Source organism: Chrysochloris asiatica, unplaced genomic scaffold (genome assembly GCF_000296735.1).
Source record: "Chrysochloris asiatica unplaced genomic scaffold, ChrAsi1.0 scaffold00270, whole genome shotgun sequence".
NCBI classification, from domain to species: domain Eukaryota; kingdom Metazoa; phylum Chordata; class Mammalia; order Afrosoricida; family Chrysochloridae; genus Chrysochloris; species Chrysochloris asiatica.
Window position 1 is genome coordinate 1629990 of NW_006408788.1, and position 14504 is coordinate 1644493.

At 41.6% G+C, this 14504-nt stretch overlaps 1 protein-coding gene across 2 annotated transcripts in view; it reads left to right on the plus strand.

Moving 5' to 3' along the window:
- Positions 1-14504, plus strand: part of KCNIP4 (Kv channel interacting protein 4) — an 856975-nt gene that overhangs the window by 470415 nt on the left and 372056 nt on the right. The window contains exon 1 of one of the 2 annotated variants that reach the window (XM_006874337.1): positions 13371-13564. The exons of the other annotated variant lie outside the window; for it this stretch is intronic. Within the exon in view, the coding sequence (XP_006874399.1) occupies positions 13453-13564 (112 nt within the window). The 5' untranslated portion in view covers positions 13371-13452. Of the gene's footprint in view, positions 1-13370; positions 13565-14504 lie in introns of those variants that run through there. 2 annotated transcript variants of the gene reach the window in all.

Sequence of the window (14504 nt, forward strand, 5' to 3'; positions counted from 1 at the left end):
TGTCTACCTGCCAGCTTGCATCATATCTGTGTGTCTGTCTTTTTTGTATATATTTCGTCTCTCTCTTTCTCTATCACTTTCGCTGCCAGATCTCCCTTCTTCGTGACACCCACACTTCCTTGTCGAGGCGGGACCCCGACATAGGACCTCGACACAGTTCCTTTCAACTTTCTGTATAACCGAATGAATTTTGCCTGCTTATGCACCATCTTGACAATCAGTGGTATGTTTCATCTCCCCATGGTACACTGGACAACAGTCTCCTGAAAGAATGAAGTCCCTGATTTATCATGTTTTTGTTACTTTCTCAAAGTCATGGTCTATGACTTTCTCATATTCAGAGGACTGTACATTTCAAGGAAAAATGAAAAACTTGAGAGCTGAAGAGCAGGGTTCATTTCTAGTCTTACTCTTGCTAGAATGTTGTTGCTATTGTTGTTGTTAGGAGCTGTCAAGTCAGTTCTGACCCATAGCAATCCTGTACAGGGTTTCTGAGGAGCAGCTGGTTAGCTTGAACCACCAACCTTACGGTTCAAAGCAACTTTGCAGTCCAGTGTATTAACCCACAGTGTTACACCTGGACTCTGTTGCTATGATGTGGGGAACATTTCATTAGAGTGTTCCATGTGAGTATCCAAGGAGCTCTGGTAGCATAGGGCTGTGAACTGCAAGGGAGAAAGATGAGGCATTCTGCTCCTATAAAGATTTACAGCCTCAGAAACCCTGTACAGGGTCACTCTGAGTCAGAACCGACTCCATGGCACATAACCAACCAACCAACCAACCAATGTGAGTACCCTTTCACTGCCTAAGAAAGGTCTTCTCCTCCACTACTTTTTGTCTGAAATGGGTTGAGATTTCAGATGCCCAAAAGCTCCGTAACCCCGTCTTTATCTGAGGGCCAAAATCAAGGTGTTTTCAGTGCTTCACTCCTTCTAAAGGTGAATGAGGAATATTGTTTTCTTGCCTTTCCCAACTTCTACAGTTCTCCCGCACGCTTGGTTCATGGTACCATCACATCTTCCATCAACTCTTGAAGGAGACATAGCACACCCATTCTGCCTACTCTTGATTTCTAATTTAGGGCGGAGCTTACAGAAAATACCTGCTCTGTATCGAATTGTTTATAACCATTCAAATGAATGTAGTGTGCTCTCCGAGAGGTTAGTGGTTTATATCTTCTCAATTGTTGGTTACAGCCATTTAATATTTTGAAATGTACTTTCTTCAGAGTCTTTTCTTTGTGAAAATGTGAAGTTCAGAGATAGGAATGCTAATTAAAGCCGTCCTTTCCTTCTCTGAGGCAAGATTCTTTTTCTGTACGTTAAACACACACACACACACACACATTTCAAGTGGCTGGCTCCTACTGAAGTTGAGTTTATTATTGTAGGTTTTAGGTCAGGTTATCTTTTTCTAGTCTCATTTAAAGGAGTGTTTTATAAATTACATACTGTAACTATGTGGTTGGCAGAATGCCCCCCTGCCCAAAGATGGCTACATACTAATAGACAGAATGAAGAAACATGTTAGCTTGCTAAGCGAAGTAGAATTATAGTCATTGATGAAATTAAGGTTGCTAATTTGCTGATTTTAAGGTAAAAAGGATTATCCTGGACTATCAACTGGGCCCAAGGTAATCGCAAAGTTCCTTATAAGTGTAAAAGAAAGATGGAAGTGTCCGTTTCAGAATAATACTGCCTGAGGAAGAGTCAAATAGGCTGAACCTTATGGTCCAGTGCACTATCCTGCAGCACCACACTACACCATCTACTGGGATTTTGTTGGTAAGTGCAGTCGAGTCAATTCCAACTCACAGGGACCCTGTATAGAGTTTCTGAGGAGCAGCTGGTGAGTTTGAACCATGGACTGTGAGGTTCACAGTCCAGTGCTTATCCTATGATGCCACACCAGTAGTCAGAACATCCAAAAATATCAAGGACAATGAAACCCATTCCAGACATCTAATCCAATACATTTTTGGTGTTTTAAGCCTTGAAGTTTGTAGCAATTTGTTATAGGAAATTTACAAATGAATAAAAACGGTTTTCAGTATCTCAATAATATGAATGTGGTGATAGAAAACAAAGTAGTCTCTGGCAGAGATAAAATAAATCCCTGATTGGGTGCTCTGTTGTTGTTGTTGTTAAGTGCCGTCGAGTCGGTTCCGACCCATAGCGACCCTGTACAGGGTTTCCGAGGGTGTAAATCTTTACGGGAGTAGAAAGCCTCATCTTTCTCCCTTGGAGCGGTTGGTAGTTTCGAACCACTGACCTTAAGGTTTGCAGCCCGATTCGTAACCACTACGCTACCAGAGCTCCTTAGATTGGGTGCTCTAGGAAACCATAATTCCCAGAAGAGGATCTATTATTCCCTTTTCAACTCTTCAGGGCTTCAGCTTTGTTGGAGAGGAAGTTTTTCTTCTACAGCTTTTTTTTTTTTAAAAAAAAAAAAGCAAACTTAGATCATTAGAGATGCGTTAAAATGTGGCCACCAGCTTCAGGTGGTGTATCTATTCATAGTTGTGTCTGAATTTATAAGTACTAGAAACAGAGTTCACTGATGGCATTGAGACACATGTACTATTCACCCTGGATTTCATGTTGTGATTGTTGTTAAGTGTCATCAAGTCAATTCCAACTCAGGAGCAGCGGGTGTGTTTGAACCATCAACCTTGTGGCTACCAGGCCAGTGCTTAATCTACAGTGCCACTTCATAGCTAATGCAGATGTCGTCTCTTCTTTAAACTTTTAAAAAAATCTTCTCACTAGAACAAATCTATCTGTTCTATTTCTCATGATCTCTTCTCTTGCTTGTACCTTGGCTAGTTTGTAGGCATCTTAACTCCCTGGTTTAGTAGAAGGAGCACTGGAGTAAGGTTCCAAAGACCTGGCTGCCAATCTTGACTATCTTGCCTGGGTAAATCACCTAAGAGAACTGGCATTTAGAGAACGGCTTCATGGGCTTTAGTGCCAGCTGCCATAGGATAAATTCAACTCATGATGACCCCCATATGTGCTCCATAGGGTTTTCAATGGTTGAGGTTTGGGAGGTAGATCACCAGATCTTTCTGCTGACTCATTCTGGGTATACTCAAACCTCCAACACTGTGGTTAGCATCTGACAGTGTTTAATGTTTGCTGAGCCAATAATTCTGTGCTCTAATAGGCATTCGATATGCCGCTATTCTGAACTTTGTTCATCAATGATCAAGAACGTATACAGCACTAAACTTGGTACAAAAAGGATTTCTCGATTCGTTGGAAGCTAACTGATTCCAATCCTGCAGACTTGGGGAATGATCCCAGTTATAATTTTGTCTGAATGTATACATGTATGTATATGAGTGAGTGAATAAGAGAAAGAAAAAATGAGAATATGTATTTAAATCCATGAGGGGAAAAGGGACTTGGAAGTGTTTTAGAAGAAGAATCTTGAAAAGAATACAAAATATTCTTTCGATATAGTGCCTACAGCCTTATAAAATTAAACATAAACAAGATGATCATTTAAGATCTCTGGCATTTCGAATACACTTAAGTCTAAATCTGTTGGGTTATGTTAATTGTAACCCTGAGAATACCCAGTTAGACTACGGGGAAATTTGTTCGCAAGAGTTGAGAAGAGTGTGCTAAGCGGTAAACTCATGGAGGCAGAACCTAAGTGAGTAGGGAAGAGCCACAGGACCTAGGAATTGACCTAGAACATAGAGCCCAATACCCAGGCATGCCTAATGCAATGTCCATGGGGACTCATCTGTCATGGATTTTAGAACCACCTCCTCATCTCCAAGGTTATTTGAAAGCATAGCTGAGAGAGTGACGCTGAAAGGGTTCTCTAGATGTCTAGTTATTAAGGACCCCAGAGAATGGTGGACCAGGGAGGTGGGATTGACTCAGAGGGAAACTAACCACCTTCTCATCTCTTCTCCTTGAACCTTTTGTTATTATTCTTGCTGGGTACCAATGAGTCAGTGCCAACTCATATCTACCCTATGCACAACAGAGAAAAGCCTGCCGGTCCTGTGCCAGCCTCACAGTTGTCACATATGAGTCAACTGCTGCCACCACTGTGCCAGTCCATCTTCACTGACTCTCCACATTCCTAAGCTTCATGGCCTTTTCAGCCCTGTTTAAATCCATCTCTGAGATTCTTAAAGGCCTTTGGCATCATTGATGTGAATCCTTCACAGTAACTGGCAAAGAGATCTATCCTTCTCTTTTCTCTCCACTTTCTCCTTCTCTTCTCTTTCTAGTTTCTCCCTCCCCTCTTTCCTTTTCTCTTCTGTCCTCTCTTCATCTTTTCTCCTTCCTCTCTTTCACTGTGTCTCCCCTCTCCCCTACCCTTTCTCTATTCTTATCTCTCATTGCCAGGTTCTCAAGAAAGAAACTGATGCTAAATATTTATGCTTCAGGATTGGACAGTGTTTCGTTCTGCTGTGTATAAGGTCACTATGGGTCACTACCGACTTGATGGCACCTAACAACAACAACAACAACAACATGAGATTAAAGCCACAAGCTACCTGTCTGGGGATTATTTTATTTTAAATCTTCTTTCTCTTTGTTTAGTGGGTCTACAGTAAAAAACAAAGCTAAACAAAACATAAAGCTGCTGATCTTAGTACTGAACTTCCCAGGGATGTAAGAACCCTGGTTTTTGTGTGAGATATCTAAATTCAAGTTCCACCTTCTTAACTTCTAGCAACGAGTCTTGAACAAGTTGCTGAAGCTTGCTTCTCAATTTTCTCATCTGTAAATGGGGTTAATAACATCACCTGTCTTGTCAGGATGTTGTGAGTAGTTAATGAAATAGTTTATACAAAACACACACCACACCATATACTAATATTGCTATAATGCCAATTATAACATAATAAGGGATATCATTCTTGATCTCATTGAGAAGTACTGCCCTAATGTTAATCATGTGCTATTTCACGACACATACCTTTTAATAGAGAGAGACCATTTGAAAATAAGGACAGGAATGAGAATCATAAATGATGTGCTAGATTGAACTCCTTAACCTGGGGAACTGCGTGGTTTAATGCAGGAAAGCCATGACAAAGAGAGTGGAGAGAAAAAACAGGTTAGAAGAAAAGCTGATCTGCTTAAGAAATTTTTCTAATTGGGTCTCCAAATAATCTACTAATTTGCTTATATGATGATGACATATGGAGCATGCTTCTGGCATAAATATTTTAGTGCAATATTGCTTCGTAATGGTAGATGCCCCCTGCCCACATTTGAAAATTTAATCAGTTTATGGATACAAAAAAAGCACTCAAATCAGACAGATGTCATGTACTATTGTTTAATGGACATCAATTGATGTATTTTAAAGAAATCTATTCCAGACACATTTACTTTAACTTTTCAGAATGAGCTTGCAGCTAAGTGAAACCATTTGAGTCCCATTTTATAGGAACAGAAAGTTAGACCAAAGAACATATAGAAGTCTTGTCAAAATCCAGGAGAGAGGGATGTAATATGCTTTGGGGTGGGATGGAGTGGAATAGACTGACAGCTGAGAGTATAACTTGCATCATATTGGTGAGAGAATCATATAAATTCAACATACTTGTTCTTGTTCATTGTTCTATCGAGTTCCTCGTTCAGAAAGCCTCTTCCAACAACTGCAATCTGATTCAACTCCAACTCATAGTTACCCTATAGGACAGACTTGAACCGTCCTATAGGCTTCTCTATGCTGTGTTCTTGAGAGAAGCAGATGGCCACATCTGTCTCCTTCAGAGTGACTGATAAGTTCCAACCACCAACCTTTCCATCAGCAGCTAAGCGCTTTGCACCACACAAGTAGGGTTCTGTTGTTGTTGTTAAGTGCCATTGAATTGGTTCCAACTCATAGAGACCCTGTATAGGGTTTCTAAGGAGTGGCTGGTAGGTTTGAACTGCTGACCTTGAGTTCAGCAATCTAAATCCAGCTTTACCACCATTATATATGCTGTCCTTGTATGTGTTCATTTTCCTACCTGGGCAAGTTTCTCCTTCTCTCTCTGTTTCTTTTAACATTTAATTTTGAATTGAATGAAGGTTTACGCAGTAGATCATCATCAGCATTACATCTCCTTTTAAAGACCTAGACTATCTTAAGGAATGCTGGTTCCAAAATGGTGAAGCATTCACCTGCTAACTGAAATGTCAGTGCTCCCTTGGAGAAAAGACCTGCTGATCTGCTCTTTTAAAGACTATAACCTGGGGAACTCTGGGATAGCTCTACTCTGTCATAGAATTCATTACTATGAATTGACTCACAGGCACACAATTACCAACTAGGCTTCTCTCTCCAATGGAAACCAGTTGACTTGCTTCTCAAAGCTCTGTTGATTGAAAGTAGAAAACTATGTTAGAATTTAACATTCCTCTTAACTCTCAGGTAGTGTTGGTGTGGTGCTGTAAGATAAACACAGGAATGCAAGTTCGGTTTGAACCACAAGGTTGGCAGTTCAAATTCACCAGTCATTACCCAGAAACCCTATTCTGGGCCTCTGAGTCAGAACTGACTCTTTGGCACTTAACAACAACAAATTAATTTCTCAGTGAACCATCATGGTTTTCCGAGTTCTAAATGAGCCAGAGATATTGAAGATTTAGGGGACTCAAAGGCAAGCTCGTCCACTTCCCAAGTTCTGTGACCATAAACAAGTCATTTCTGTTCACTATACTTCAGTTTTAAACTTCTGCAAATTAAAATGATTAGACTGTTTGATTTCTAAATGACCTCTAAAGGTTTATGCAAATATGGATTAGTAATCTTAAATGTAAATTTGACTTAGTTCCTATATGCACTGTAATTCTACCTAAATTATTATAGGTAGGCAGGTAAATGCATCAGACTTTATATTTTTCTCAACTATGCTACTTTTATTGTTAATTGTTCTATTGAGTTTCTACTTCAGGAAACCTCTATTGTGTTTCTATAATGCCAGTAATCTGAGGAATATTTCTTAGCCAGAAAGTTTCAAAAAAGGTAAAATTTCAAAAGGAAGCTACAACTAAGAGTGGGAAATGATCAATTTCAGGTTCAGGCAAATAGTCCCATTTGAAGTTCTTTTTAAGCATCACAATGGGTCTGTTCAAGACAACTGAAAGTCTGTTCACAGTCTGATCAATTGACTTGGCCATGACTCTTTAGAGTGAGTTTTTACTTCCTATGAGTTTCCATCAGTGTCCTGGTGTGGCACTGTAGGAGAGGCACTTGACTTGCTCACCATGATGTCCTCAGTTCAAACTCACCAGCTGCTTCTTGGAAACCCTATAATGGGCCACTATGAGTCAGAACTGGCTCAATTGCACTTAACAACAACAAATGAGTTTCTTTTACTATTTTTTTCTTCACAGACTTACAGCAGCATCCCAGTTAAAGAAACATTCCGTGTGGTAGAGAGAGATTGAAGAGTGAAGTGGAGAATAGAATCTGGTGCCAGGCTACGCATGTTCAAATCTTGACTTGTTTAATTATCATCTTGTTGTTGTTAAGTGCTGATGAGTAGGTTCTGACTCATAGCTACCTTGTATAGGGTTTCCTAGGAGGAGTGACCTTGAGGTCCTCTGCTTATCCTACATGATAATTAACTGCTTAGCCCTTTTCAACCTCAATATTCTACTGGAGACAAAACAATAATGTAGATTTCAGAAAGCCATGAAAGGGTTATGAGCCCCCGGTGGCACAAGAGTAAGCTTCATCTGCTAATGAAAATGTTGGCAGCTGAGACTCTCCCAGTGAAATCTTATCTACTTCCATAAGATTGCAGCCAAGAAAACCCTTTACAGACGTTCTACTCTGAGGCATGGGTTACTAAGAGTCAGAAGCCACTCAGTTGTGCTCAAGAACAATAAGGGCAGGAACCACTAAGTTGGTCAATATGCATCAACGTTTTAGAATAGTATCTGACACATGTATATTTCCCATGAATGTCAGTGGCTCTTACTATGTGAGTACAAAAAAATAATAATAATTCTATCTGTGCCACTTGTTGAGTGTGACTACATGAACATAATTTATCTCAGTGCTTCTTGGTTTTTATTCTTTAAAATGGAAATAATATCATCTAGTTCATTGGTTTTGGGTGTGTGAAAACGAGTTTATATGAGTAAAGTGCAGAGTAAGTGGCCTGCTTTAGAATAGCTGGACCAAAAATGTTAGTATATTCCTTTGGTACTCTGACATTTTTATAACGTAGAGGAAGGAGTGAGCATGGGTGGTTGTGGTTGTTAGGTGCCTTTGAGTCAGTACCAACTTATAGCAATCCTATGGAAAACAGAATGAAACACTGCCTAGTTAAAGTGCCAACCTCACAACTGTTGCTACATTTGAGCTCATTGCTGCTGCCACTATGCCAATCCATCTTGTTGGGGGTTCTTCCTCTATTTCACTGACCCTCAGTTTGGCTAAGTATGGTGTCCTTCTTCAGGAACTGGTGCCTCCTGATAATATGTCTGTCCGAAATATGACAGACCAAGTCTGGCCATCAGGGTTATAAGGAGTATCTGGTTATACCTTTTCCAACACAAATTTGTTTCTTCTTTTGGCAGTCCATGGTGATTTTAATATTCTCCTCCAACACTGTAACTCAAATGCATCTATTCTTCTATAGTCTTCTTTATTCATTGTCCAGTTTTCACATGCATATGAGGTTTCTGAAAATACCATGGTTAGGCGCACCTTATTCCTTAAACGGACATCTTTGCTCTTCAACACTTTAAAGAAGTCTTGTACAGCAGATTTGCCTAATACAATATGTCTTTTGATTTCTTGACTACTGCTTCCATGAGTGTTGATGGTTAGTCCAAATAAATGAAATCATTAATAACTTCATTCTTTTCTCCATCTATCTTGATTATATTTGTTGGTCCAGTGGTGAGAATTTTATTTTCTTTACACTGAGATACTGTGTGGTCTTTGATCTTCATCAGTAAGAATTTTAAGGCCTCTTCCCTCTCAGAAAGCAAGGTTGTACCATTTGCATATTTAGGTTTTTTAATGAGTCTTCCTCCACCCTGATGCCATGTTCTTCTTCATATAAACGGAGACGTATTTATTATTAACTGGGTGGGGCTAGCAAGAAGTTACTGTAGTTCAATGATTGAGCCATCACCAAACCATCTGATTTAAAAAAAAAATAATATTGATCCAAGTAGTCTATCCCAGATGGCTCTACCAAAAAAAAAAAGCCCTCTTCAAGGGTCCCATGTTTCCCTGGGCCTCTCAGCAAAAGTATGAACCATGAAACTGTTGTATGGATTCTGTTACATGACAAACTTCCACATGGGACACATGGAAAGGGTCCCTGACACACAAAAAGTGTGGAAGGTCCTGTAGATAGAGCAAACAGAAAGGCTCAGAAAATCAAGGCAACAAAGGTGACAAATACAGACAGGGAAGGCGGGACCTCCAAGACTTCTGGTCTCCCAGAGGATCCCAAAATGTCGTTGTCTTGAAGGGCCATGCTGTCTAAACTCAGCATACGTTATATCCTTGAAACTTTATGTGGCTATCAAGGAGCCCTGGTGGTGCTATAGGCTAAGCACTGGACTGCTTAACCTCAAGGTTGGTGATTCAAGCCTGCCCTCTGCTCCTTGAAAGAAACAGGAAGCTGTCTGACAGCTCTAGTAAATATTTACAGACTTGAAAACCTTAATCAGAGTTAGCATGATTCTTAGTGGACTTGATGGCAGTGGCTTTGGTCTTGGGTTTGGGGGTGGAACAAATAGTTGCTTAGCTGCCAACTGAAAGATTATTGGTTCATGTCCTCCTAGAGATGCCTTGGGAGACACTCCTGATGATCTACATCCAAAAATTAGGCTTTATAACCTGTGGAGCACAGTTAGTCCAGCTCTGATACACATGGGTTCACCATGAGTTCGAATCAACAGGATAATGAACTAGGGTTTTAAAAATCTATCCCAAATGTTATGTATGTATATATATATATATATATATAGAGAGAGAGAGAGAGAGAGAGAAGAAAATAACAAAAGTTACCATTATAGATGGTTACCTCCTCTTTAAAGTTTCCTGACAGTGGCCTTCTCCAACCTTTGCCCAGATGGAATTGTTATCTTCTTCCTTTGTCTGTACCCTGTTCAGACAATTGGTATATTATATTGGTGGTAGTGGTTATATGCCGTGGAGTCGGTTCTGACTCAGTGACCCTGTACTGGATCAGAAAGCCTCATCTTTCTCTCGTGGAACAACTGGTAGTTTTGAACTGCTGACCTTGAGGTTAGCAACCTGATTCATAACTACTACGCTACCATTGGTTGTATTCAATTTCATACCTGTCTCTTTTATTAAACTATAAACCCCTGACTGAGAGTTGTGGTTGTTGTTAAGTGCCGTTGAGTCAGTTCCAACTCATAACAACCTGTATAGTGTTTCCACAGAGAGACTATTGAGCTTGAACTGCCGACCTTGTGCTTCAAGCCGATCTTTAGGTCCAGTGCTTATCCAGCACCACACAAGGATTCCTGGGCATTTTGGTCACTTTATTGTTTTTGCACCATTTGAAACTCAAACTAGAATCTTAATAAGTATTAATGAGAATTAATTAATGCCTATTGCCTACCAGGCACTGTGTCCACAGCTTTGATAAGCAAGTTAGCTTCTATATGTCCTAATTCTCTCCCCTACAAAATTAGTATGATCATAGTACATACCAGAGGAACCTGTGGGGATGAGTTAATTACCAATAAATCACTCTTGTCAGATATCATTGAGTTGGCTCTGACTCATAGTGACCTTATGTGTAACAGAATGAAACATCCCAGGCCATGCATTACAGTTGTTCCCTGTTGGCAGTCACTGCAACTCATTGAGGATCTTGTACTAATCCAACCTTTTGAGGGTCTTCCTTATTTTCACTGACCCTCTGCTTTACCAAGCATGGCATCCTTCTCCAGGAAATGATCCCTCCTGAATCACTTGTTATAGCTGTTAAGTGCCATGGAGTTGGTTCCAACTCACATATAACACTATATAGGGTGTCCAAAGCTTTAAATCTCCCAGGAAGCCAAAAACCTCATCTTTCTCCTATGGAGTGGATGGTGGGCTCAAATCACGGATCTTGTGGTTCACAGTCCAGTGCTTACCTTACATAGCCACAGCACTTCCCTTCCTGAATCACTTGTTAAGTACCATTGAGAAGGTTCCAATTCATAGCAACCCTGTATAGGGTTTCCAAGGAGCATGCTGAGAGATTTGAACTACCCACCTAGTAGTTCACAGTCCAGTGCTGGTGGAGGTGGTGGTGTGCTATGAAATCAGTTCTGACTCATAGCGACCCTGTGTAGGGTTTCTGAGGTTGTAAATCTTTATGGGAATAGAAAGCCTCATCTTTCTCCTGCAGAACCACTGGTAGTTTTGAACTGCTAACCTTGAGATTAGTAGGCCAATTCATAACCACTACATAACCAGATCTTGGATCAACTATCAAAACTCATGGAAGCAGCAGTCCAGAAATCAAATGATGTATTGCCTTAGGCAAATCTGCTGCACAAGACCTATTTAAAGTGTTAAAGAGTGGATGTCAGCTTGAGGACTAAGGTGTGCCTGACCCAAGCCATGGTATCTCTAACAACTTTGTATGCATGTGAAAGCTGGACAGTGAATAAGGAGACTATAGAACAATTGATGCTTTTGAGTTGTGGTGTTGGAGGAGAATATTGAAAGTGCCATGGACTGCCAAAAGAACCAATAGATCCGTGTTGGAATAGTACAGCCAGAGTGCTCTTTGGAGGCCAGGATGACCAAACTTCGTCTCTCATACTTCAGACATATTGTCAGGAGGGACCAGTCGCTGGAGAAGGATATCATGTTTGGTAAGGTGGAGGGTCAGAGAAAAAGAGAAAGACCCCCAATGAGATGGATTGGCCAAGTGGCAGCATCGATGGACTCAAGCGTGGCAACAATAGTGAGGTTGGCCCAGGATCCGACAGTGTTTCGTTCTGCTGTGCATAGGATCGTTATGGGTCGGTACCAACTTGATGGCACCTAACAAAAACAACAAACATTACCAGAGCTAGCACATAGTAAATGCTCAGGAAATGTTAGTTATTATTATGACCACACTTAATTCCTGCATCAGCACTTGAAATGAAAGGCTTTAAGTGAAATATTATTATCTCTTTTTCCCCCGAACTGTTTTCAGAGCGATTAAGTGTCTTGCAGAAGATCATACAGCAAGGAAGTACAGAGTCCAAGAATGACCTCAAGTGGCTGAGCAATTTTTCCAGAACTCTTCTATTTCATAGGGAGTGTCTAGTGCTATCAACACGCTCTCTCACACAGGAGGTTCCGGTTAATTTTCTTCAGCACCGTTGCTGAGGTGGGCTTTGGAGGGCTGGAGTTACCTGGCAGAGAGATTAAGCTGGTGCATGCTGTCTTGCCATAACCTTAGCTCCCCCACTTAGTGAGGAAAACAGAATGCCTCTTAGGAGTTTGAGACCAACACTTCCCATGCCTCCTTGATGCCAAGAATCACCTGGGCTTCCTGTTTAACAACCAACTCCTGGAACCTCTGAATCACTTTCCACAAGAGAGAGTTTTTAACAAGCACCCTGGGTGATTTTTATCACCAGGAAAGTTCGTGGAACTTGGAGAGTATCTGAAGCCCGGCTTTCATTGATGATCCTGGTCCTAAAGCTCCAGGAGATAGTTCCTGAAAAGCAGTGTTCCTTCAATACCTGGCCCTCTACCCATGTTTGAAAACATAAGGACTAAATCAATCTCCCTCTCAAAGCTCCCTAATAAATCGCCAGTGGCAGTGGAGCAGACTGGGTGCTAAGGCTGATACAGGCGCTGAATCACGGAGATTTGACTCCGTCACTTTTCTCTGTAACAAAACCTGCCCATGATCTGCCACGGGGGCTTTCTGTAGGCACCAAGCACCTGAGCAGATCTTTGCTAGCATCCAGAGAGGGAGCTGAGCTGTCGCCCAGAGTAGGTTCCCAGAGGGGAGAGCAGCTGCTATTGTAAAAAGGGGACATCCGTCAGTTTCCCAGGCGACAGCCTGGAGCACAGACAACCCTGCTCAGCGCATGGGGAGCCGCCTGCTCTCGGGGCAAGTTTCCTGGGAGTGTCCCCTCTTTCCAGGGATGCAGCAAAGTCGCCACTTCCCCGGCATATGTTTCCCTCCCAGCTCTGAATTACTTGATGGCTGCAGCGAGGAGTCCAGAAGCTGGTGGTGGGCTGTGATTGGGTGGGGTGGAGGGCAAAAGCTAGAGGCAGCATGAGAGGCTGGACTTTAGAAGAAGTCCGTCCTCACCCAGGCGGCCTGCCAGCTTTGCACCCTGCATCTGCTAGGAGCTGCTCACTTTGCCCCCTCGCGGGTCTTTGTTCCCAGCCAGACGTTGCACGGATTGGATTCTCTCATTAACTCTCTCGGCTCCAAAGGGGTCCGGAGGCTGGGATGCTCTGACATCTTGGAGGATGTTGACTCTTGAGTGGGAGTCTGAAGGACTGCAAACAGTGGGTATCGTTGTAATTATATGTGCATCTCTGAAGCTGCTTCATTTGCTGGGACTGATTGATTTTTCGGAAGGTAAAGTGGTCGCTCCCAGTCTGTGCCGTTATTCAGGGCTCATTCAGAACTGGATACACAGGCTGCAAAAGTTGAGGAGGCTTAATACCCCAAGTAAAAGTTTTAACATATGCATGCTTGCCTTAGTGAAGATTAGCCACTGGACAGCTCCTTCCTGTTTACTCAGATATTTGACTTGGGGGAGGGAAAAGGTGTTGTACCGTGACTTTCTATTTGAAACCTATTTCAGTGGATAGGGATTTTATGGATTAAGTATCTTTCCAATTAGGACTCTTCTATGGGTGACAGAAAGTGCCTTCGTGGCGCAGTACTTCAGCACTTGACTATTAATTGAAAGATCAGTGGTTTGAATCTACCAGCCCCTCCTCAGAAGGAGGCTGTGGTGGTCTATTTCTGTAAAGATTTACAGCTAAGCAAACTCTTGGGGGCACTTCTAGTCTGTCCTGGAAGGTTACTATGAGTCAAGTTCACTCAGGAGCAACAGGCTTGGCTTAGATGATACTAGAGTTTCTGATTTGGTTGTCAAGTTCATGTTATAGCTCCCAAGCCTTAGTGTCATTAGTAACTCATCTTAGGGGGAGTACTCTGATTTGTGAAGGAAATATCTGCATCTGCCTTATGAGTTAGGAAATATGGGGGTGTGTCTGGGTTGGTGATTGTGATATTAAATGAGTAAGCTTTGGGTTTAAAATTGGGTTAATGGGTACTCAGCAAAAATATGCTTTGAACACTTAATTTGCAGAAGTGTTTCAATGACATTCCCCAGTGAGCCTCTTTGCAGATTTGTCTCCTGAGGGGGACCCCACATACTCAGGAAAGGCCTGTTCTCTATCAGTAAACATTTGACTCTTCCAGCATCAATTTCACTTTTTGTTATCCATGACCAATTTTAATCTTCAAAGATGGAGGAGTAAGAAATGGATTAACTTTGAACTAACAA